This window comes from Schistocerca americana, chromosome 5 (genome assembly GCF_021461395.2).
Source record: "Schistocerca americana isolate TAMUIC-IGC-003095 chromosome 5, iqSchAmer2.1, whole genome shotgun sequence".
In the NCBI taxonomy this organism is placed as follows: Eukaryota; Metazoa; Arthropoda; class Insecta; order Orthoptera; family Acrididae; genus Schistocerca; species Schistocerca americana.
Window position 1 is genome coordinate 251,189,447 of NC_060123.1, and position 22,482 is coordinate 251,211,928.

Sequence of the window (22,482 nt, forward strand, 5' to 3'; positions counted from 1 at the left end):
AGGTGATTCGAAGGAAATAAACACCTGCTGTGAAATCCTGAAAGCCTCCACAGCAAACACAGAGTTGGAGGCAAAGTTTACCATGCACTGTCTCAGAATCATTGCAATCACAGAAGTCTTTCGCTCATTGTGAAATTTAACATGTTTTCTGTTGGAGCTTACAACATTTGGGTGTATAGCTACATTAAATTGGTCCAAGCCTTTTGTGTCAATTGCCAATAATCCCAATGACAACCAAGAGCCGTTGTCCACTGATTTTACATGTCTGCTGACAGTTTGTTCATTCAGCACAAAGTAACTTAACAGCTGCATATTATACATTCATAAGTATCCTGTATTTATTTATTTATTATTTTTTTCTGTGGATTTGAGGGACTACATGAGCCAAATTGAACTTACTTGATTACAGAATAAATAACTAAACATACAGTTGTTGGAAATGTTCCTTAAAAGAAAGTGAGAGACAAGAGTTTGCTATAATGTGTGCATGTGACTTCCATATGAGAACAGAAGTCTCTGTACCATTGAAAAATGTGTGAACAGAATGATAATAGATTACCGCAAGAAAGCTTTCCAGCTTAGATATCAATTTCCTGTCAGGTCCTCACTGAGGATTTCCGTAGTTTTAATGAACTGCCAGTTCTGTGAGAAGTACACCTACTGAGACAGAAATACTGGAAAGTCCTTGATGCTTGAATAGCAGTCGACAGGTAGTTTTGCAGACTACACTGCAAATTATTCTGATAGTCCAGTTCTGAGTCTAAGTATTATTTGCAACAATAAATTATACCAGGACAAATTACTTTACAGTACAGTACTGTATAAGAGAATGAAAATAGACAAAGTATACATGCTGTTGGCTTTAATATAGTCAATAGTGAAGAGAGTTCCAGTGGTTAAGAAATTAACAGTAAGTTTTGAATAAGATTGTTATTGTGAAGTATCCAAGACAGCTTTTTTCAAGGACAGCTAAATGAGAATCTTTCAGTGGATTCCAAAGCAAGATTTTATCTGTGGAGGTATTTAAAACATACTGACTGTGTGTAAAATTTAATCAGTGATTAAAATTTGTGTCTATATGCTCACAGATCATGTTAAATGCAAAACAGAAGATGGTAAAATGAATCCAGAAGTAATAAATTTAGACATCAAATGTTCACTAAAGAGATCAGCAGGAGATTTTCACATTCAGTTGTATCTCAATAAACATGGACTTACAAACAACTGTACTCGCATGATAGAAGAACACCATTATACTTGATGAAGCACCAAAAAATTTCTGTATCAGATATATGAAATAATGTAATGCGTGTTCTAGCAGCTATGTAATATAGGTTGCAGAGACAGTGAAGTGTCCCATGCATTTGTAGAAAGGCAGAAGTTTGGTCCAGTCTTTAATAAGGATTGCACTATAGATGCATAAAACTGCAGATCTATATGATTGGCATCAATTCGCTGTGGAATTATGGAATATATTTTGCGCTTGCATATGACGACTTTTTTTTTAGAGGCGAAATACCCTCTTGTTTGGAACCATCTCAGATTTCACAAGCACCAATTGTGGGAAATCTAGTTTTGCTCTTTTTAGTTTTGAGATCCAGAAAGGAAATATCAGAGCCCAGGTTGAAGCCAAGTTTCTTGAGTTCAAGGAAACCTTTGATACAGTTCTTGACCATTCACCACTAAGCAAAATATGTGTTTGTTACTTGCTTGTATTCACTATAAACAGTTAAGAATTGTTAGAACACATAATTATTCAGTGACCCCTGGGATATTGTTTTCTGTATGGGGCATGAAACTTTCTACAGTATTCCAATAGTTTCTTCCTCAGTTAGGCAAAGTTTATTCATTTACTGGTTGAACTTTACTAATAAAAACTCAAGTTCTAATGTCTTTTTCTCTTTAACTAAATATTTATGTGATTTCTATTTCTAGAATTGCTGATTGTTTATTTCTTTGTTCACTCATTTCTTATGCATTACTTAAGTAAATTTCATGATCATTGCCATCTTTGTCTTAAATACTTTTACAGTTACTTAACGTCTATGGTAATCTTTTCTTCTCCTCCACAAAATTAAATTCACGTCATAGCTATCTTTCCTGCCACTCGTGTAGAGATACAGCAATTTTTACTAATATGTCTCAAATTTGTCAAATATCATCAAATACAAAATTCAGTTGTTCTTATATTACTGTTGCTATTTTCATGTGAGTATGGAAAAGTTAATTTTACAGTCAATATTTCTATATTCTAATTCTGTTTCAGTTTTGATGAGCTTCATTATGGGAAGTATGTGAGCCTGTACATGAAACGCATTTTTTTCTTTGATGCTCATCCACCACTTGGAAAACAGCTAGTTGCTGTTGCAGCATATTTGGCTGGTTTTGATGGTAATTGGAGTATTATTATAAGTCTGTGGTCAGTTTTGCATGATAATTTTGTTGCTTAAGTAATGTGAGGGAAGTTTCAGTAAAATTCTTCTTTGTGTGACTACGTCATACGTATAAAGTCTGGTGAAGGCTAGCTACAAAAGTAGCTGAAACACCAAAGTTTTATCACATATGATATGGTCACACACACAGAAGAATTTTATTGAAATGGACCGCAGTCAACAGTGCTGGAGGGGAGGGACATCTATGCTAGTTTAACATGAGGGTCTTTTGAATAGCTCATCCAGTCACATGGGAGTAAAACTGCTGTTAACAGCACTGACACCATGATGATAACCATACACCTCTATAGACTTGTCTCATTTGCTTACATTTCAGTCAATAATCTCATTGTCAACCATTACTGTTGTGGAACATAGCAAATCAGATTTCAAAATATCATTCAGCTACATTCCTCATTATGAGATGATTAGTGCAGTTGACAGGTTGTTTATCATAAAAGAACAGTGTCATGTATTGCCAGGTTGTGGGTATACTCTTAACGTGTATAAATTATCTTAACAGACTGTTCCCAGAAGCTTGTTTCCTTTTTGAGGTTTTACATGCTTCCAAGATAACTCTTATTCAATATGAGGCAAATTAATTTTCAGTGCATCTGTGCATAACTAGATAATCTGTGAATTCTCCAAATTGTGGGGGCAGGGAAAAAAGTGTGTTATATTTTGTTTGTTTCATTTGAATAGATAAACTTGAATATTCTGTTGTAAAGAAATTTTTTAATTTTGATCACCGTGCAAAGTGTTATGACATCCCAGTTGTCTGTGTGGTGTAGTGATGCACAACAGTGTGGTAATACAATTTTTTGGTGTAGCTTGAGATTACAGATAGGTTGCAAATCTTCTTTGTAATACAGGGTGTCCCAAAAAGAATGACCCAATTTTAAAGAGAATAGTTATTAAGAAGAAGGGCTTAACACCAACAAATTGCATGCTAATTTACTCAGAAAAGACAGAAGTTTATAAAAACCCTTCATAAATGTTCAATATTATGTCTTCCATTAGCTGCATGGACGACATCTAGCCGATAGCCGAATTCATCCCAAACTGAGCGTAAGGTGTCTTCTGTCACTGAAGCTGCAGCAACTGATACTCTGATTTTTAGTTCATCAATGTCACTAGGTAAGGGAGGAATGTAAACACATTGTTTAACATACCTCCACAGGAAGAAATCACATGGTGTTAAGTCAGCGGATTAAGTCATGGGACCTAGGAGGCCAAGAGCGTAAAGCCTGGTCTCGCAGTCCTGTACGCCCTATCCAACATTGAGGTACGTTGACATTGAGGAAACTGCACATGTTGTTGTGCTAGTGCAGTGGTGCTCAATCTTGCTAATAGATGAAATTGTCAGAGTCAAGTTGTGGGAATAACCAGTTCCGTAGCATTGCAAGATATGATTGTCATGTTATGGTTTCTTCCTCAAAAAAGTAGGGTCTACAAACCTTGCTTTGCAAAACAGCACAAAAAAATTCACTTTTGGTGAATCACGTTCGTGTTCAATTGTTTCATGAGGATTTTTGAGCCCCCATATGTGCACATTATGACAGTGAATCCTCTAGAATAGCATTGCTAAAGTCCATTCACTTAACTTTGTCAGTATCTCGAAGAGTTTGTACCAGTTTTAATCAGTAACACACGCCACACTGTAATGTGCGGTAACCCAAGTTCTTGGCTAGCACGACATGTAGACTTGCGGGAGCTCTGCTCAAACGCTCGTCGGATTTGTTCCACTGTTTGTTTAGGAACCCATGGCCGGCCGGGACTTTTGCCTTTACATAGACACCCTGTTTCTTCAAACTTTTTATACCACCATCGAATGTTCTTTGGTAATGGTGGTTTAGCACGAAATCGAATATGAAACACCCGCTGAACTGCAATCACTGATTGAGTACAACTAAATTCAATAATACAATACGCCTTCTGTTGCGCGGATGCCATATTGTGCGAGACTGGCTGCATGCTCCAGGTCAGCACGCGTAGCAACATCTAGCGAATTTTTTCTGAAGCTCTAGACCATGCCGATTACATCTAGCACTGTTTCATTTACGTAGTGACATTTGTCTCATATTATTACAAGTTAAAATCAAGTCATTCTTTTTGGGACACCCTGTGTATTAAATACTTGCCCCGAAAGTTAATGAGAGTGCAGTAGCACCTCCAACTTCACCATCTTTTGCCAATGTATCTGAGAAAACATTCACAACATTTTTGTATACATAGATATGTAGCATATGGATATTATTTTTTATGATAATTTCGGAACTGTTAGAAGTGGTCTTGGTAAAGCAATATTAAAATTCCTGTAAATATATTCCTTACATTACATTCAGGGTAATTGAGAAGCCTTATGAAAATTATTTATGTCGAATTTGTTTTTGTAACAAAGTTTTAAAAGTTTTTGTGTTTGTAACTATGTTGGATTGGCACTCAAAGATAGTACTGTGACATTACAGACTTTTCTGTGTGCAAATGTACAGCAGTTTGGAATATTTGGTATAGACTGACCGTTAATCATTTCAACCTGTTGTAAAAAGATATATTGATCAGACAGTGGGGGAAACTAAGATATATCTCTGTACTGAATGAAATAATAATAAATATTACTGTATTAGTTTCGAGACAGAGAGAGAAAAATTAAATTATATGCTGCAGTGCAACATTATACTGTAATGGCTCTATTTTTGATGAGCACTAGAAAAATGAAGGCACTTCGAATTACATTAACTGTAAATTAGCACTTTGAGCAACAGCCCTTTACTGCTATGTAGTGCTCTTAAATTTTTTACTATGTATGTCAGAACTGGTATACACTTATACGTGGACATAGACTTAACAAAAGAAAAGATTGTAGTGATTAGCTTTTCAGGTCTCTACAGACATTTATTTGACTGTTGATGCAAGGAAGGTAGTTCTACGAGTCATTATCCCTACACAGTTCAATTGAAGATACTTAATTTGGGTCTAAATTGGAAAAGAATCGAAAAAAATAATAACTAATCAAATCTGTCGCTTTCCTACCAAACAGAAATGTGGTGCTTGCTGCTTCAGGTATATGTTTCTTTCTGTTTTATTCTCCCAAAAGTAGATTCTAACCCTAATCCCTGACCCATAAAAAAACGTGCTAAATTGGAGAATAATGATGGGGTGCTGCAAAGCAATGCCTCCAAATTTTTTATGTGAAAATTCTTAAAGCTTTTTAAATAAGACAAGTATTTATTTCTCAACGTAGTCACCATGGCAATGTACACATTTCCCCAAAGTGTTTTACTTTGTTGATGGACCTCAACCTCACCTCTGCTTGCATTGCTTTTCACTATCAAAGTGCAGCCCTCAAAGGTGTTCTAAATAGTTTAGAAACAGATGAAAATCTGGTGGGGCCAAGTCAGGACTATATGGAGGATGATCATAGTGAACCCAAGGCGTCAGATTTTTGCAGATATTGCAGCACCTGTGTGGAGTCTGGCAATGTCATGCTGAAGAAGAGTGTGCTCTAGGTGTGGACGAAGTCTTTAAATTTGAAACTAGATTACAGCATTCTGTTTCTCACACACTACCGTAGTTATATTACACACTGACATCTTTCACAGTACAATTCAGAACCCTCTAGCGACAGAGGGCAGCAAATATGTAAACATGAAGAATAAAGATGTGGAATGTTAATAATGTTTATTTTATGTAAAAAGCTTTATGAGGTTTCTCATAAAAAATTCAGAGACATTGCTTTTCAGCACACCATCATGGATTAATTGTACATTGTCAGTGGGCAAAGTCTGCAGCTTTCAAAGCAAGAAGAATGAAAAGGTTGTGGTAGAAGTAGGCGGATATTTTGTAGACCTTTCAGAATTGCCAAATAAGAGCATTTTGTAGTTACAAATACCATCTGTCTCTACCAGTTAAAAGCTTATCACTTTGCTCCAAGTTAGACATAATCCAACACATTAGCCATGCAGTAGGTAATAAAACATTGTATTGTCAGAGCATTATAAGAACAGGACCTGCATTTTTGTGTGTGCAAATTTTCTTTGGTGTGTAGATAAAGCCTACAGACCAATAAGCCCCATGTCCATTTCTGCTGCTGGTGTATGAATGAAGTGCTGTTGGGACATTTAAAGTCTCTGTTTCTGAATTTTATGGATGAGGCTTGGTTCAGCCTGTTGTAGTGTGTGAATTCACAAAAATTGCATGATGCATCAGAAAATCTTCATTAGTATGTTGTAAAGCTGTTGCACGATTTTAAGTTTGGTGTGTGGTCTACAATTTTCACACCAGTTTTATTTTGGCTGCACTGTAAGCAGTCTAATTTAAAGTCTTTTGAGATCAAACAACAGACTGTCCAGGATAGAATAACAACAATAACTACCTCCCATCATGCCCTGAAATGATGAATATGCTACTCACTCCCTTCCCATCCCTCCCACAATGGTATTTTGCCGCCCACCAAATCAACACAATATCCTTGTCCATCCTTTATCCACCACTGCCGCCAGCCCCATGTCACCTGGCTCATATCGAGATGCAAGACCTATTCCATACATCCTCCCACCACCACCTTCTCCAGTTCAGTCACAGGCATCTCGTATCCCATCAAAGGCAAGGCTACATGTGAAGCAATCATGTAATCTACAAATTAATGTGCAATCACTGTGCTGCTTTCTACCTGCACATGACAAGTAGCAAGCTGTCTGTCCACATGAAGAGCCACTGACAAACTGTTGCCAAGAGACAGCTGGACCACCCAGTTGCTGAACATGCTATCCAACACAGTGTGCTTCACTTCATTGATTGCTTCACAGCCTGTGCAGTCTGGCCCCTTCCTATCAACAGCAGCTTTTCCGAATTGTGCAGGTGGGAACTGTCCCTGCAATATGGCCTACGTTCCTGTAAATCCCATGATCTCGACCTTTGCTAGTCCCTGGCCTCCACTTACTCCAACACATCATAGCCTTCCAGTCCACCAATGCACCCACTAGTCTGTTTCCCCTTCAATACTTCTCCCCCACTTGCCCCACACCCCAAACCTACTGACTGCATCCAGTAGCTCTATCCTGTCCCCACCATGTCCCTACATGCTCCTACAAGCTACACTACACATTCCCTCACCCCACCCCTTCCTGCCCTGTGCCTCCTTCTTACCCTCACCACTGCTCCCATCATGTGCACTTACAACTCAGTCTGGCTTGAACACCCAGTGACATTGATCATGTGTATGTGAGCTGTGCTCATGTGAATATGTATGTTTTTTCTGCTTCAGAAGGAGGTCTTGTGGCCGAAAGCTAAAATGTGCAGCAGTCTTTGTTGTGCCTGTCTGTGACTCACTGTCTTTTGTATGTGGTGAGTTGTTGTGACATTCTTTCAAGAAATCTACACTACACTCCATAGATAAACCAAAGACTACTTTTTGTGTAATATTTATTTATACACACATATATGGTGTGGGGAAGATTGACATGCTACGACTCTCATTGTGATCAGCCTAATTTTATCCTCAGTGATGTGGAAAGGATAAATTGCTCCTCACTACGTAGAGGAGGCATTGAGTCATAAACAAGCACAACAAAAAAGATGGCTAAAATGTTAAGCTTTTCGACAAAACCCTTCTTCTAAAATAGAAAAACACACACACATATTCACATAAGCGCATCTTACATACAGGTGTAGCTACTGTCTCCGTGTGCTTTAACCTGACTGGGACTGTCTGATGTGCACAGCAATCTGCTAGTCTGGTAGGTGGGGGTAAGGAAGCGGCATACAGTGGAGATGGGGAGGGGTAGCAGGATATGAGTGGGGGAAGAGGCTGAGCGGGCTCTGGGAGTATGTAGGAATATGGTGGGTACAGGGTACTAGGTGCAGTGTCAGTAGGCTGTGCAGGGGGAGAGAATGATGGAGGTGGAGGGGAGTAGAGAATGAGAAAAGGCTCGTAAGAGTGTTGGTGGGATAGAAGGTATGTATAGTGCTGTAATGGGAGAAGGGAAGAGGATGGTGTGTGGAGGACAGGGACTAGCGAAGGTTGAGGTCAGGGGAGGATTATGCTAATTTTATTTCATGATTTCTGTGGGATTCAAATCTCACTGACAGAAGAACATTCACGATTTCCAACCGGAAATCTTGTCCTTGTAATGTTTAAGCTGGTTTGCATTAAAGCACCCAAGTCCCCCGTTAAAAAACCCTACAACTGTGTGTATGTGATTTTAATGTCTCAACAGATTTTACTTCTGTGTGTCACTGACTCCAATTGTGTTTGTTAATCATGTATTGAAAGGCTGCTACATTTTTTTTTACCTGAAGTGCACATAAAATTTCTCTGCATTAAGATATTATTGCCATTCTTTGTAGCAAACTTATATTTTGTCAAGCTGTAACAGGATGTTACTAAATTTCTTATCATGTTTGACATCTGAATAGAAAACTACATAATATGTGAAAGGTCTGAGCATGTAACTAATATTATCCATCAATTAATTTATGTATAGTATGACCAGAAATGGTCCTGTTGAACTTCTGTGAATAACACCAGATTTTTACATATTTTTTGTAGATCACTCTCCACCTAAAATAGCGTGCACTGTTCTTCCTGTCAAGTATTTTTGATACAGTGCAAATCTGTTTTAGGTATCATGAATTTATTTTCTTTAGATAGACTTCATTATAGCACTGAATCAAAAAACGTTTGAAGTCTAGAAATGCTGAATCCATATAGTTACCATAGTTATGTCTCTACATGTCACTTGGAATGTCACATGTGAAAGGCTCAGAAAGTAACTTCATCTATTCATCAATGTCGACTTCGTCCTCTTTGAAGTAATCCCCCTCAGATGTAATGCACATGTGCCACCACTTTTCCCAATCTTGGAAGAAATTCTGAAACTCATTTTTCGGTGTGGTGCTAAGCTCCTACAGTGATTCTGTTTTTTTTTCTCTTGAGTGGTGGCAAAACGGCATCGTTTTATGGTTCTCTTCAGCCTCAGGAATGGAAAGATCTCAATGGCCATGTCCGTTGAATATGCTGGCTGAGACAACATAATGGTTTCTTTATTTTTTTTGCCAAAACATCATGAACAAACTTTGAGCAGTGAGCGGATGCATTATCATGATGCAATTTCCACGAGTGGTTTTGCCACAATTCTGGTCTTTTTGTTCGGATAGCTTTACGCGAAAGACGCATTACTTCAAGGTAGTATTCCTTGTTGGCAATACTATCACAAGACAGAAACTCAACAAGCATTGTAATAAAAAAAAATATTGAGAAGAACCTTCATATGTGATTGAACTTGTCGAATTTTTTTTTGTCTTGATCCTTCTAGGGATGGGACTTTTTGGATGTCATACCTGTATACCCTTGTTTTGTCAACTGTTATAACTTTGCTTAGAAGTTCTAGATCATTGACATCTTCATTCAGCATTTCCTGAGCAATGTCTGCGCAGTGTCATTTTTGGTCAAAATTGAACAGTTTCAGAATGAACTTTGCTGCTACAGGTTTCATGCCCAAAACATCCAATCACATTGGCATGAGCCAAAAGATATGTCGACATCATAGCAACCTCTTTGAAGGCGATTCAGCAGTTTTCCAGAACCATTTTCATACTTCTTCCACATTGTCGTCAATAACTGATGTGCTACGGTACCCAGGGCGGACATCATCTTTAGTGTCTTCTTGGTCCTATTTGAAATGTTTATACCACCTATGAACTCTTGTCTTACACATAGTAGATTTGTGAAATTCAAAAGCTGTCATTTTCAATGCGGCGCTGCACTTTATTTCATTTTTTAAAGCAGAATCTAATGCATATTCTTGGCTCCATCTTTTTCGTAAGTAAAAATTTGCCAAGCACTCCAAAACATGTATAACCGTTTTGACTGTCAGCAGTAAAATAATTATTGAAAAGAACTGAAAATGCAAATATACACTACTGGCCATTAAAATTGCTACACCACGAAGATGACATGCTACAGACATGAAATTTAACCTACAGGAAGATGATGCTGTGATATACAAATGATTAGCTTTTCAGAACATTCACACAAGGTTGGCGTTGATGGTGACACCTACAACATGCTGACATGAGTAAAGTTTCCAACCGATTTCTCATACACAAACAGCAGTTGACCAGCGTTGCCTGGTGAAACATTGTTGTGATGCCTCGTGTAAGGAGGAGAAATGCGTACCATCACGTTTCCAACTTTGATAAAGGTCAGATTGTAGCCTATCGCAATTGCGATTTATTGTATCGGGACATTGCTGCTCGCGTTGGTCGAGATCCAATCACTGAGAATCGGTGGGTTCAGGAGGGTAATAAGGAACGCCGTGCTGGATTCCAACGACCTCGCATCACTAGCAGTTGAGATGACAGGCATCTTATCCGCTTGGCTGTAACGGATCGTGCAGCCATGTCTCGATCCCTGAGTCAACAGATGGGGACGTTTGCAAGACAACAACCATCTGCACGAACAGTTCGACGACGCTTGCAGCAGCACGGAGTATCAGCTCAGAGACCATGGCTGTGGTTACCCTTGACGCTGCATCACAGACAGGAGTGCCTGCGATGGTGTACTCAATGACGAACCTGGGTGCACGAATCGCAAAATGTCATCTTTACGGATGAATCCAGGTTCTGTTTACAGAATCATGATGGTCGTATCCGTGTTTGGCGACTTCGCGGTGAATGCACATTGGAAGTGTGTATTCGTCATCGCCATACTGGCGTATCACTCAGCGTGATGTTATGGGGTGCCATTGGTTACACGTCTCGGTCACCTCTTGTTCGCATTGACTGCACTTTGAACAGTGGACATTACATTTCAGATGTGTTATGACCCATGGCTCTACCCTTCATTCAATCCCTGTGAAACCCTACATTTCAGCAGGATAATGCACGACCGCATGTTGCAGGTCCTGTACGGGCCTTTCTAGATACAGAAAATGTTCGACTGCTGCCCTGGCCAGCACATTCTCCTGATCTCTCACCAATTGAAAACGTCTGGTCAATGGTGGCCGAGCAACTGGCTCGTCACAATACGCCAGTCACTACTCTTGATGAACTGTGGTATCGTGTTGAAGCTGCATGGGCAGCTGTACCTGTACACGCCATCCAAGCTCTGTTTGGCTCAATTCCCAGGCGTATCAAGGCCGTTATTACGACCAGAGGTGGTTGTTCTGGGTACTGATTTCTCAGGATCTATGCACCCAAATTGCGTGTAAATGTAATCACATGTCAGTTCTAGTATAATATATTTGTCCAATGAATACCCGTTTATCATCTGCTTTTCTTCTTGGTGTAGCAATTTTAATGGTAGTAGTGTACATCAGGAACATGTGTGCCAACAAGTTAAAAATGTTTCAAAAATCGGATGTGTAAAGCCTATGAAATGAAAAAATTCCTGTTTCTTATTGGTCACACTTCGTAAACATTTATTATTGTTAACTTAACTTTGCATTGAGCTGTATCTCACACCTACTACAACTGTATAATACTTTTAAAAAGTTTGTCGCTGAAAAGTCTTGCAAAGAACCATGTGATCAATGTCTTACGGCAAATTTATTTTAGCCAGGAGATTTTTTATGTTAATCTCGGTTTTAGAAAGATCAGATTGCATACCTACAATATGGGAAGGATAGATTGCCACTCACCACATAGAGAAGGCACTGAGTCACAGGCAGGCACAATGAAAAATAATGTTGAAATATAATTTTTAGTCATACAATGAAGGCTTTCATGATGCACTGATGAGTCTTCTGGGCTGTGTGGCCATGGTTGAAGGGACTTTTCAGTTCCTGACAATTTGTCCGCAGACGAACTGAACATCTTCGGAGGTGCTCTTGGCGATGATAAGTCTTGCCAAGTGACAAGTTGGACGTCCAAGAGTGACATAAATACTGTGCAAGTAGGCATGATCAAATGTCCATATATAAGCAGCGATAATCTTTGTCAGAGACAAAGCTTAACTGTTGATTGTCACCTGTCAAGGATAAAAATGTATTTATCGATTCTGCAGAGACACTGTCCATATATCATTGAGTTTTGTGGCTTCTTCTTTTCTGTTAAAATTATCACTATGCTTACCGGGATATATTTCGATTGCTTTTTTTATATAGTCATGGACAGGAGTTTGTCATAGCAGTTAAATTTTATTTACACTCGAAGTGAATTTTTCCAAAACCAAAATTTTGTCTATTGTGACAAACTTGTTATCCACGACAGTATTACAAAAAGGATAGATTGCTACTCACCATAAAGCAGAGGTATCGAGTTGCAGACTGGCACAGCAAAAAGACTACTAAACATGTAAGCTTTTGGCCAGAAGGCCTTCTTCTGATATTGACAACATACGCACACACATTCACACAAAAACAGCTCACACACACACACATTACTGCTGTCTCCAGCTGCTGAGGCCAGAGTGGCCTCAGCAGCCAGCAACAGTGATCATGTATGTTTGAGCTGTGTCTCATGAATGTGTGTGTGCATGTTGTCTATTTCATAAGAAGGTCTTGTGGCCGAAAGCTTGCGTGTTTAGTAGTCTTTTGTTGTCTCTGTCTGTAACTCAGCATATCCACTGCATGGTGAGTAGTAGTCTGTCCTTTCATAATATTGTCATTATTCCATCTTGGATTTTTGATTGATTGATTTTGCCTAAAGGCTTTTCTTCCATCTCATAACCTAGTGCTGTTTTCCTTCATTATTGTTTTCTAACCCTACTATAGTATACTCAGGGTCTGTCCTCGTCTTTCTCTTCTCTACACACCAGTACAACTACATTGTGCCTGATGAATACACACTGTGGCTGTACATTTTCGTGTGTGAGTAGGTGGGTGGATGACTAACACCTCTACTATTCAATTAGCTGTTACCTTAGCTCCTATATTAATTACATTCTGCCATAACATTTTGTTAACATACTTATACAAAGATGAAATAAATGTAGCCACCAGATCTGCCAATTCATTCGCTCCAGACTAGCTGTGTGAAATCTGTGATAGCAGCTCATACAGATTTTCCTTGTATGAAGAAGCAGGACTTGTATGTACTAAGAAATATTGATTTAATATTGTAATTGTTAAACATGAATGGTTTAAATCGATGGATGTTATTTCTCTTCCATTAGGAAACTTTAAGTTTGATCGTATTGGGCGAGAATATGAGGATTCAGTACCTTTATTTGCACTGAGATTTGTACCTGCATTGTGTGGCAGTCTCCTCATGCCTGTCGTGTACCACCTGATGATTGAAATGGGTGTGTCTCATTGGACTGCAGCATTAGCCGGCTTTTTGCTGTTGTGTGGTAAGTTGGTGAAACAACATTTAATGTAGTAATATAGTTATTCAGTAAGTATTATGTAGCTTTCAAATTATTCTTGTTGGCTTCACATTTCTAAAAAGTAATATGTGTAGTGCAGAATTTAATTGTGTATTATTAAGACAGCTTAACTGAAATGGAATAGCTCATTGTCAACATGAGAAAATGTCCGTATTTTCATCACAATCACAATTATCATTGTTATCTGAGTTGCCTTAAATTTTTTTTTATTTAAACGATGGAAACTCCTGGTAGGAATATGAACAGTGTAGGCAAAGATAGATTGCTACTCGCTGTAAAGATGATATGTTAAGTGGCAGACAGGCACATTTATAATACACTTACATGAAGCTTTTGACCACAGCCTTCATCAGAAAAAGAGGAACACACACCATTCATTCACATAAGCAAGCACACCTCATGCACACATGCCTGCCAGCTCCAGCAGCTTGGACCAGAATTCAACCATCCCATGGGATTGGGGAAGGGATGGCAGTGTAAGGGTGGAGGGAGAGAAGAGTGCTGTCTGGTGCAGTCCCTGCACACTGCAGGGACTAGAATCCCAACAAGTGCAGCATCAGGAGGTTGTTGGGCAGGAAGGTGGGCAAAATGTAGCGAAAAAGGAGGGGGCTGGGAAAATGTGGGCGGTCCATTGGCAGATGTCGGCAAACAAATAGGGTGGGAGACAAGAAAGAGGAGGAAGTGATAGGTCACTGGGGATGGAAACTGTTGGGTGGAGAGTGCGGGAACAGTATGTTACTTTAGGTTGAGGCCAAAATAATTACAGAAGCAGAGAATGTGTGTTAATGATAACTCCCATCTATCTGTGCATTTCAGAAAAGCTGGTGATGGAGGGGAGGATCCAGGCGGCTCGGCTAGTGAAGTAGCCATTGAAATCAAGTGTATTGTTCAGCTGTATGTTGTGCCACAATGTCTTCTACTTTGCTCTTGGCTACAGTTTGGCTGTGTGCGTTCATCCAGTAGGACAGCTGCTTGGTAGTCATACTAATATAAAGACCCCTGCAATGACTGTAGCAGAGCTGGTAGATTTTGTGGCTGCTTTCATAGGTGACCCGGCCAGTGACAGGGTAGGATAAACATGTGACAGGACTGGGAAAGGAAGTGCTTGGTGAGTTGATTGGGCAGGTGTTTTTCCTGGGTCTTTCACATGTATATGATCTTTGTGGCAAAGGCTTGTTATTGGGAGTGGTATAGGGGTGGAGTAGGATGTTGTGGTTGTTGGGTGGCTGACGGGACACCATTGTGAGGGATGGGAAAGATCTCGGGTAAGATGTCCCTCATTTCAGGGTGTGATGATAGATAATCAGAGCCCTGGCCATGGACATGGTTCAGTTGTCCCAGTATGAGTGGTATTGGGTGACAAAGGGGGCACTCCTTTGTGACTGGTTCTTGGGAGTGGTGGGGAGGATAGATGGTGTCAGGGAAAATGGCATGGGAGATCTGTTTGTGGACTAGGCCAGGGGGATAGTGCCTGTCTGTAAAGGCTTTGGTTAGAACCACAACATACTGGGCAAGGGAGTTTTTATCACTGCAGATACACAATCCCTAGGTGGCCAGCCTGTATGGGAGGGATTTTTTAGTATGAAAGGGATGACAGCTGTCAAAATGCATGTGCTGTTGGTGGTACATGGATTTAGTGTTGATGGAGGTGCGGGGGTGGAACCATCAGAGCAGAGGTGATCAACATCCAGGAAGGTGGCACACTGGATTGAAGAGGACAATGTGAAGCAGATGGGAGAGTAGGTGTTGAGGTTGTGAAGGAATGCAGATAGAATGTCTTGGTTCTGAGTCCAGATCTTGTAGGTATCATTGATGAACCTGAATCAGACTAGGGGTTTGGTGTTTTGGGAGGCAAGGAAGGTCTCCTCTAGATGGCCCATAAACCGGTTGACATAGGAGGGAACCATGCATGTGCCCATGGCTATGCCACAGATTTGTTTATGTACTTCTCCTTCAAAGCAGAACTAGTTGTGGTTTAGGATGAAGTTAGTAAGGTATATGAGGAATGAGGCAGTGGGTTTGGAGTCTGAAGGACATGGGCAGCAGTAAGACCATGGGCACAAGGGATGTTGGTGTATAGGGAGGTAGCAGCAGAGCAGTGGCGAGTAGGGATCCAGGAGGTAAAAGGGGGGGGGGGGGGGGAATGGAGAGCCTTTGAAGGAAATGGTTGGTATCTTTGACATGGGAGGCTAGAATATGGGCAATTGGTTGGAGGTGTTGGTGAACGAGAGCCATAATTCTTTCAGTGGGATGTCCGGGAGTTTTGGGTTTGTGGATGTTAGCAAGCATGTGGAAGGTGGTTTGCGGTGTGTCAAAGGGGTGAGGAGGGAAATGGATTCAGGGGAGAGGTTCTAAGAAGAGCCTAAGGCTTTAAACAGGGATTGGAGGTTGTGTTGGACTTCTGGGATGGGATCACTCTGGCAGAGTTTATAGGTGGAGGAGTCGGATAATTGACAGAGGCCCTTTGCCAGGTAATCACTGCAATTCCTAACAATAGTGGTGGAACCTTTGTCTGCGGGTAGGATGATTAACTTAGGATTTGTTGTGAGGTTATGTATGGCTATTCTTCTTGCATGGATAGGTTGTCATTCTGAGGAAGAGACCTGGGTAAGGGTGGTGAAGCTAGGAATTGCTAGAAGGTGATCAGCAGATGTTTAGATGTGCTGGGGGGGGGGGGGGGGAGGAGATATTACGGTTGGATGGTGGTGTGAACTGGGAGGGGAAGGGTTTAGTGGTTCATTTCGGTTGGAGAGATTTGTGGCAAAGAAGTGTTTCCATTGCGGGGATCAGGAGAATGAGAGTAGGTCTATGGTAAGTCCAGCATGGTGAAATTTGAGTGCAGGGCTAAAGGTGAGGCCTTTGGATAGGACTGAAACTTCTATGTAGCTGAGGGTTTTGGTGGGAAGGTTTTGGCTCTGGATTTGGTGTAGTGTTGGTAGGGAGTTTTGGGGGATGTGGTAAATTTAAAAGGTCACATTGGCAGGGCTTAGGTGCTTTGAGGGATGGATGAGGAGGATCACTGTGGGTAGGATAAGGGTTGGATTTATTTCTTTGTAAGTGTCCAGAACATAACATATTAAATATAATTTATCATACATAGCATGCCATACATATATATTACAAGTATTACAGAGAATATGTGCATATTTATATTTCATGTGCTGCCCAGAATTCCGCTGCACAGACTGCCTAATAATTTTCGATAATCAGATTGTCCATGGACACAGGTTCTGACAGTTTCTGCAGTTGAGTAGGTGCTGGTGGTCATGAGGTTCACCACACTCACATAGTTCGTCCCCTGAGATGTATCCTCATTTCTTCATGTTCTCCTTACACCGAGATACTCCAGTTCTCAGTCTGTTGAGTACCTTCCATGTCATGTATTTCTCTGATGATGAGCTACGCCAGAGTTGTATCCTATGCTCTGCAGGTGATGTCTGGATTGGTTGCATTGTCCGGAGAAACTTTTTCTCGACTTGAGTCTTGGTGTTTGATTTTCGCATCCAAACGGGGGGTGTGTCTGATCCATCTCCTGCTTCTTTCTTTTCAATTCAGCTGCTGTTCGGCTTTGGATGTCTGGAGGTACTACGCCAATGTGGTGGTAGATTTTGTCAGCAGAGGTTGCCCGCTAGCGGCCGGTTACAATTTGTCCTTTTTCATTTAGGGCAATATTTACCTGTTTGGCATGGCTGGAGTTCTGCCATACAGGTGCTGCATATTCAGCAGCGGAGAAGCACAAAGCGAGGGCAGATATGCAGAGGACCTGTGGGGTGTGCTCCCCAGTTCTTGCCGGTCAGTTTCCTGATAATGTTGTTCCTCGCACTGACTTTAATTTTTGTATCTGTACAATGGTCCTTGAAGGTGAGGGACCAGTCCAACTTCACTCCGAGGTACTTTGGGGTGTCACAGTGGGTCAGCTGTTGACCTCTCCAGGTTATTCTCAGTTTCCTCCATGCCTCTCTGTTCCCTAAGTGGAATGCACACACTTGTGTTTTGGAAGGGTTTGGCTTCAAGTAGTTGCTATCGTAGTAGGTAGATAATGCCTCAAGGCTTATTGTGAGTTTTTCTCCCACCTCCTCAAAAGTTCTACCTTGCACGGCAAGTGCTGTGTCATCTGCATAAATGAAAGATCTTGTGACAGGATTAACTGGCTGGTCATTAGTGTAAATATTAAACAGCAATGGGTCTAGCACACTTCCATGGGGGATACCATTTCTCTGTGCCCTCCACAGGCTCCTCTTTATTTTGTAGAGTAACAGTAACAAAGAAATGTATGTTTTGTAGCAGGCATCTTATAAACTGTGTTAGGTGGAAGTCTTTCGTGATTGCATAGATCTTTGTTAACATTTTTCTGTGATTAATGGTGTCATATGCAGCAGTAAGATCCACAAAGGCAACGCCGGTGATCTGCCTATGTTCATATCCATCTTCTATGTGTTGTGTCAGGTTCAAGATCTGTCCACAACACGACCTTTCGGGGTGGAACCCAGATTGTTCTCTGATCAGTGTTTGATCAACTTGGTCCGAGATTCAATTGAGGATCATTCTCTCTAAAACTTTGTATAGATGACATAAGAGTGATATGGGTAGGAACTTTTTGGCATCTGTTGGCTGTTTCCCCGGTTTCAGTAGGGCGACAACTTTGGTTTTTCTCCAGATCTTTGCGATTTGCAATTTTGAGCACAGGTATTCATCATATCTATAATCCACTTCTTGGTTGCTGGTCCAAACATTTTTATCTGTTCCGTCCTCAAGTCATCTAACCCCCAGCTTTATTGTTCTTCATTGAGCATATTGTGGTTTCTAATTCTTCCAATGAGAATGGTGTGCCAATATAGTTATTCTCCGGAGTAATTCTTTGGTCTTTGGAGTTACCGATTTTTTACTAACTTTGCCATTCAGCAGTAACTGATGTGCTATCTGATTAGGTGTTATATGGGAGATGGTTGAGGGAATAGCTGTTGGATCGTTTCCAAGGTTCTTCAGCAATTGCCATGTCTTTCTACTATTTTGTTACATATCGAGCTGCGTCATAAGATTGCACCATTTTTCTTTCCTTCTAGCTTATATGTCTAGTATAAGTTCTTCACCAATCTGTATTATTTCTTCAGCAAATGGGTCATCTTCAAAAAAGTGTTCATATTTATTCATAAGTGTTTTTGTATCTTTGTCTATTCCTGATATGTAAGTTGTTCTACATCCGCGGGGTATATACCTACAAGAGACAGCTTTCACCAACTTTATAAAGCTATCATATTTCTCTGGAGAAGGATCTAGTTCAAAGATTTTGGAATCAAGTTCTTCAGTAAATTGATCCCATTGTGTTCATTTAAAGTTAAATCTTCACTTGAAGGGGGTATAGCTGGGTTTGATGACTGCATCTATAATGCAAATAATTGCTCAGTGTTGTGTCCATGGAATTGGATCCCCCATTTCTTTCTTCACTTGATGGGCAACATTTTCACTTGTATAAAGATATTATCTGGGTTATATCCATGGCCCCACCTTCCACTCCTGAAGGAGTATGGTAGCTTTGGGTCATGTATTAACTTCAGGCCTGTACTTCCTACCCAGTTTTCAAGGTCTTCTCCACTTTGGTCTGTTTCTCTGTAGCCCCATGATACACTGTAGCAGTTAAAATCTCCCATGACCAACTTCACTGGTTGTAAATTGAAATTATCAGTTTCTTTGAAACGGAATACATTGTTTGGTGGTTTGTACACTGATGTTACTGTTGCTATAGCCAGTATTTCTGTGTCATTATCTACTGTTAATTCTGCAAATGGGATGTTGAGGCCTGATTTAGCAATTATTGCACTGACATACTGTTCGCTGGGTCTCTCAGTGATTAATGTCATTCCATGTATCCTCGGCCTTCTGTCATTCGAACCTCTATGAGTTTCCTGGATGAGCAGGAGATCACAGTTCTTTGTCTTACACATATTGGACAGTAATAATTCTTTCTCTACTGTTATTACTTCTATATTTATGGAGATTATTGTAACAGCTGGCTTTGAAAAAAGCCTTTTTGATTTATAATCTGGTGTAATGTTCTGGTGGTGGAAGGATCTGCCACTGGAATTACTTCCAGTGTTGCCCAGGGTACGCCCGATTGCTGATGATGACATGTCATGTTGTATTTATCCCTTTGTTGCTATCTTTGAGGAGGCCCCTTCCATGTACCCCAGGGTTAGATAGTAGTTCCCTGAGGTGGCAGTAGGATGTCAGCAGATTGGATAACTTCTGGAGGTGGTGTCTGGAATGCTTCTCCAGGTTCTGCAGAGCAAGGAGTTCAATTATGGAGATGTGATGTATGAAGCAGGGATTGCAATGTAGCAGTATCTTGCAGAGTGATCAGATGTGGTTCTGGAATGCCTGTACAATGGAGATGTGTTTTGGCAGTACCAGGTTTGTGAGGGCCAGGGACTGGTGGAATCTGGAAAGGTGAACTTTACTGTTAAAGAAAGAGTGAGATCCAGAGAAAGGAGTTTTTATGGTTAGGCTGTTCAGGGGGATTCCAAGGTTTACGAAGCATTTAAGAAATTGGATGTGGGACTGTGTTTTAGTCAGGGAAAGGAATGCTGTGATGAACTGGTTCAGAAAGATAGATCAGGGGTCCAATGTGGCAGGAATGGTGTAAAGGTAACGGGAATGACACGGAAATGGGCAAAATAGGTGTGATGGTTATGAGAGGAGCTGGATAACAGAAAAGAGTGATCCCATTCCAGATGTCCGACACTATCTCCAATCCCTGCCTAAAACCTTAGGCCCTTCTCTGAACCTCTCCCCTGAATCCATTTCTGTCTGCACCCTATGATATCCTGCACACAAATCTTCTGCATCCTTCCCAAAATCCATAAACCTAACAATCCTGGATGCCCCATTTTCACAGCTTATTGTGCTTTCACTGAAAGAATTTCGACCCTCATTGACCAACACTTCCATCCAATTGCTCAATATCTAACCTCCCACGTCAAAGATATCAACCACTTCCTTCAACTGCTCTGCACCATCCAAACCCCTTTACCTCCTGGATTCCTACTTGTCATTATTGTCGCCAACTCCCTATACACCTACACCCATCACTCCATGGTTGACTGCTATTGAACTGTTGTTGTTGTTCTGGTCTTCAGTCCTGAGACTGGTTTGATGCAGCTCTCCATGCTACTCTATCCTGTGCAAGCTTCTTCATCTCCCAGTACTTATTGCAACCTACATCCTTACGAATCTGCTCAGTGTATTGATCTCTTGGTCTCCCTCTACGATTTTTACCCTCCACGCTGCCCTCCAATGCTAAATTTGTGACCCCTTGATGCCTCAGAACATGTCCTACCAACCGGTCCCTTCCTCTTGTCAAGTTGTGCCACAAACTCCTCTTCTCCCCAATTCTATTCAATACCTCTTCATTAGTTATGTGATCTACCCATCGAATCTTCAGCATTCTTCTGTAGCACCACATTTCGAAAGCTTCTATTCTCTTCTTGTCCAAAATATTTATCGTCCATGTTTCACTTCCATACATGGCTACACTCCATACGAATACTTTCAGAAACGACTTCCTGACACTTAAATCTATACTCGATGTTAACAAATTTATATTCTTCAGAAATGCTTCTTGCCATTGCCAGTCTACATTTTATATTCTCTCTACTTCGACCATCACCAGTTATTTTGCTCCCCAAATAGCAAAACTCCTATACTACTTAATCTAATTCCCTCAGCATCACCCGACTTAATTCGACTACATTCCATTATCCTCGTTTTGCTTTTGTTGATGTTCTATTGAACTACCTTTCCCAATGTCCTTTAGACTTCAAACCCACTACCTCGTTCCTCATACACCTAACTCTATCCTAACCCACAACTACTTCTCCTTTGATGGGAAAGTATATGAACAAATCCGCAGCATAGTCATGGGCATCTGCATAGCACTTTCCTTCGCCAACCTGTATGTGAGCCATCTAGAGGAGACCTTCCTAGCCTCCCCAAATATCAAACCCCTAGTCTTGTTCAGGTTCATTGATGATATCTTCGAGATCTAGACCCAGAACCAAGACATCCTATCTTCATTCCTTCACAACCTGAACACTTTCTATCATGCCCCTTAACCTGGTCCTCTCCAACCAAGCGTGCGACTTTCCTAGATGTTGAGCACTTCCTCTCTGATGACACCATCTACAACTCTGCACACATTAAATCTACCAAACAACAATAGTACCGACATTTTGACAGCTGTCATCCCTTTCATAATAAGGAATTTCTCCCACACTGCCTGGCCACCTGGGGACTGCATATCTGCAGTGACAAGAACTCCCTTGCCCAATATGCTGAAAGCCTCACCAAAGCCTTCACAGACAGGCACTGTCCCTCAGGCCTAGTCCACAAACTGATCTCCAATGCCATTTTCCCTCATACCTCATATCCTCCCACCTCTCCCAAGAACCAGCCACAAAGGAGTGTCCTCTTTGTCACCCAGTACCACTCGTACTGGGACAACTGAACCATGTCCATGGCCAGGGCTCTGATTACCCACTTCCTTACCCCACAACCTCCTGACTGCACCTTTTGGCATTCTAGTCCCTGCACACTCCACCAGACAGCACTCTTCCCTCCCTCCACCATTACACTCCCATCCCTTCCCCAATCCCTCTAGATTGCTGCTTCCATCCAACGTTTTCTGTTCTGGCTGGAGTTAGCAGTCATGTGTGTCTGAGATGTGCT

At 40.9% G+C, this 22,482-nt stretch overlaps 1 protein-coding gene across 3 annotated transcripts in view; it reads left to right on the forward strand.

Annotated features, from left to right (window-relative positions):
* LOC124615537 (protein O-mannosyltransferase 1) overlaps window positions 1-22,482 on the forward strand; it is a 160,969-nt gene that overhangs the window by 24,113 nt on the left and 114,374 nt on the right. For all 3 annotated transcript variants that reach the window (XR_006979799.1, XM_047143502.1, XM_047143501.1), the window contains 2 exons: window positions 2,267-2,391; window positions 13,549-13,725. Coding sequence is in view for 2 of the 3 variants with exons in the window: in XM_047143502.1 (XP_046999458.1) it covers window positions 2,267-2,391; window positions 13,549-13,725 (302 nt within the window). In the remaining variant the exon portion in view is untranslated. The remainder of the gene's footprint in view (window positions 1-2,266; window positions 2,392-13,548; window positions 13,726-22,482) is intronic.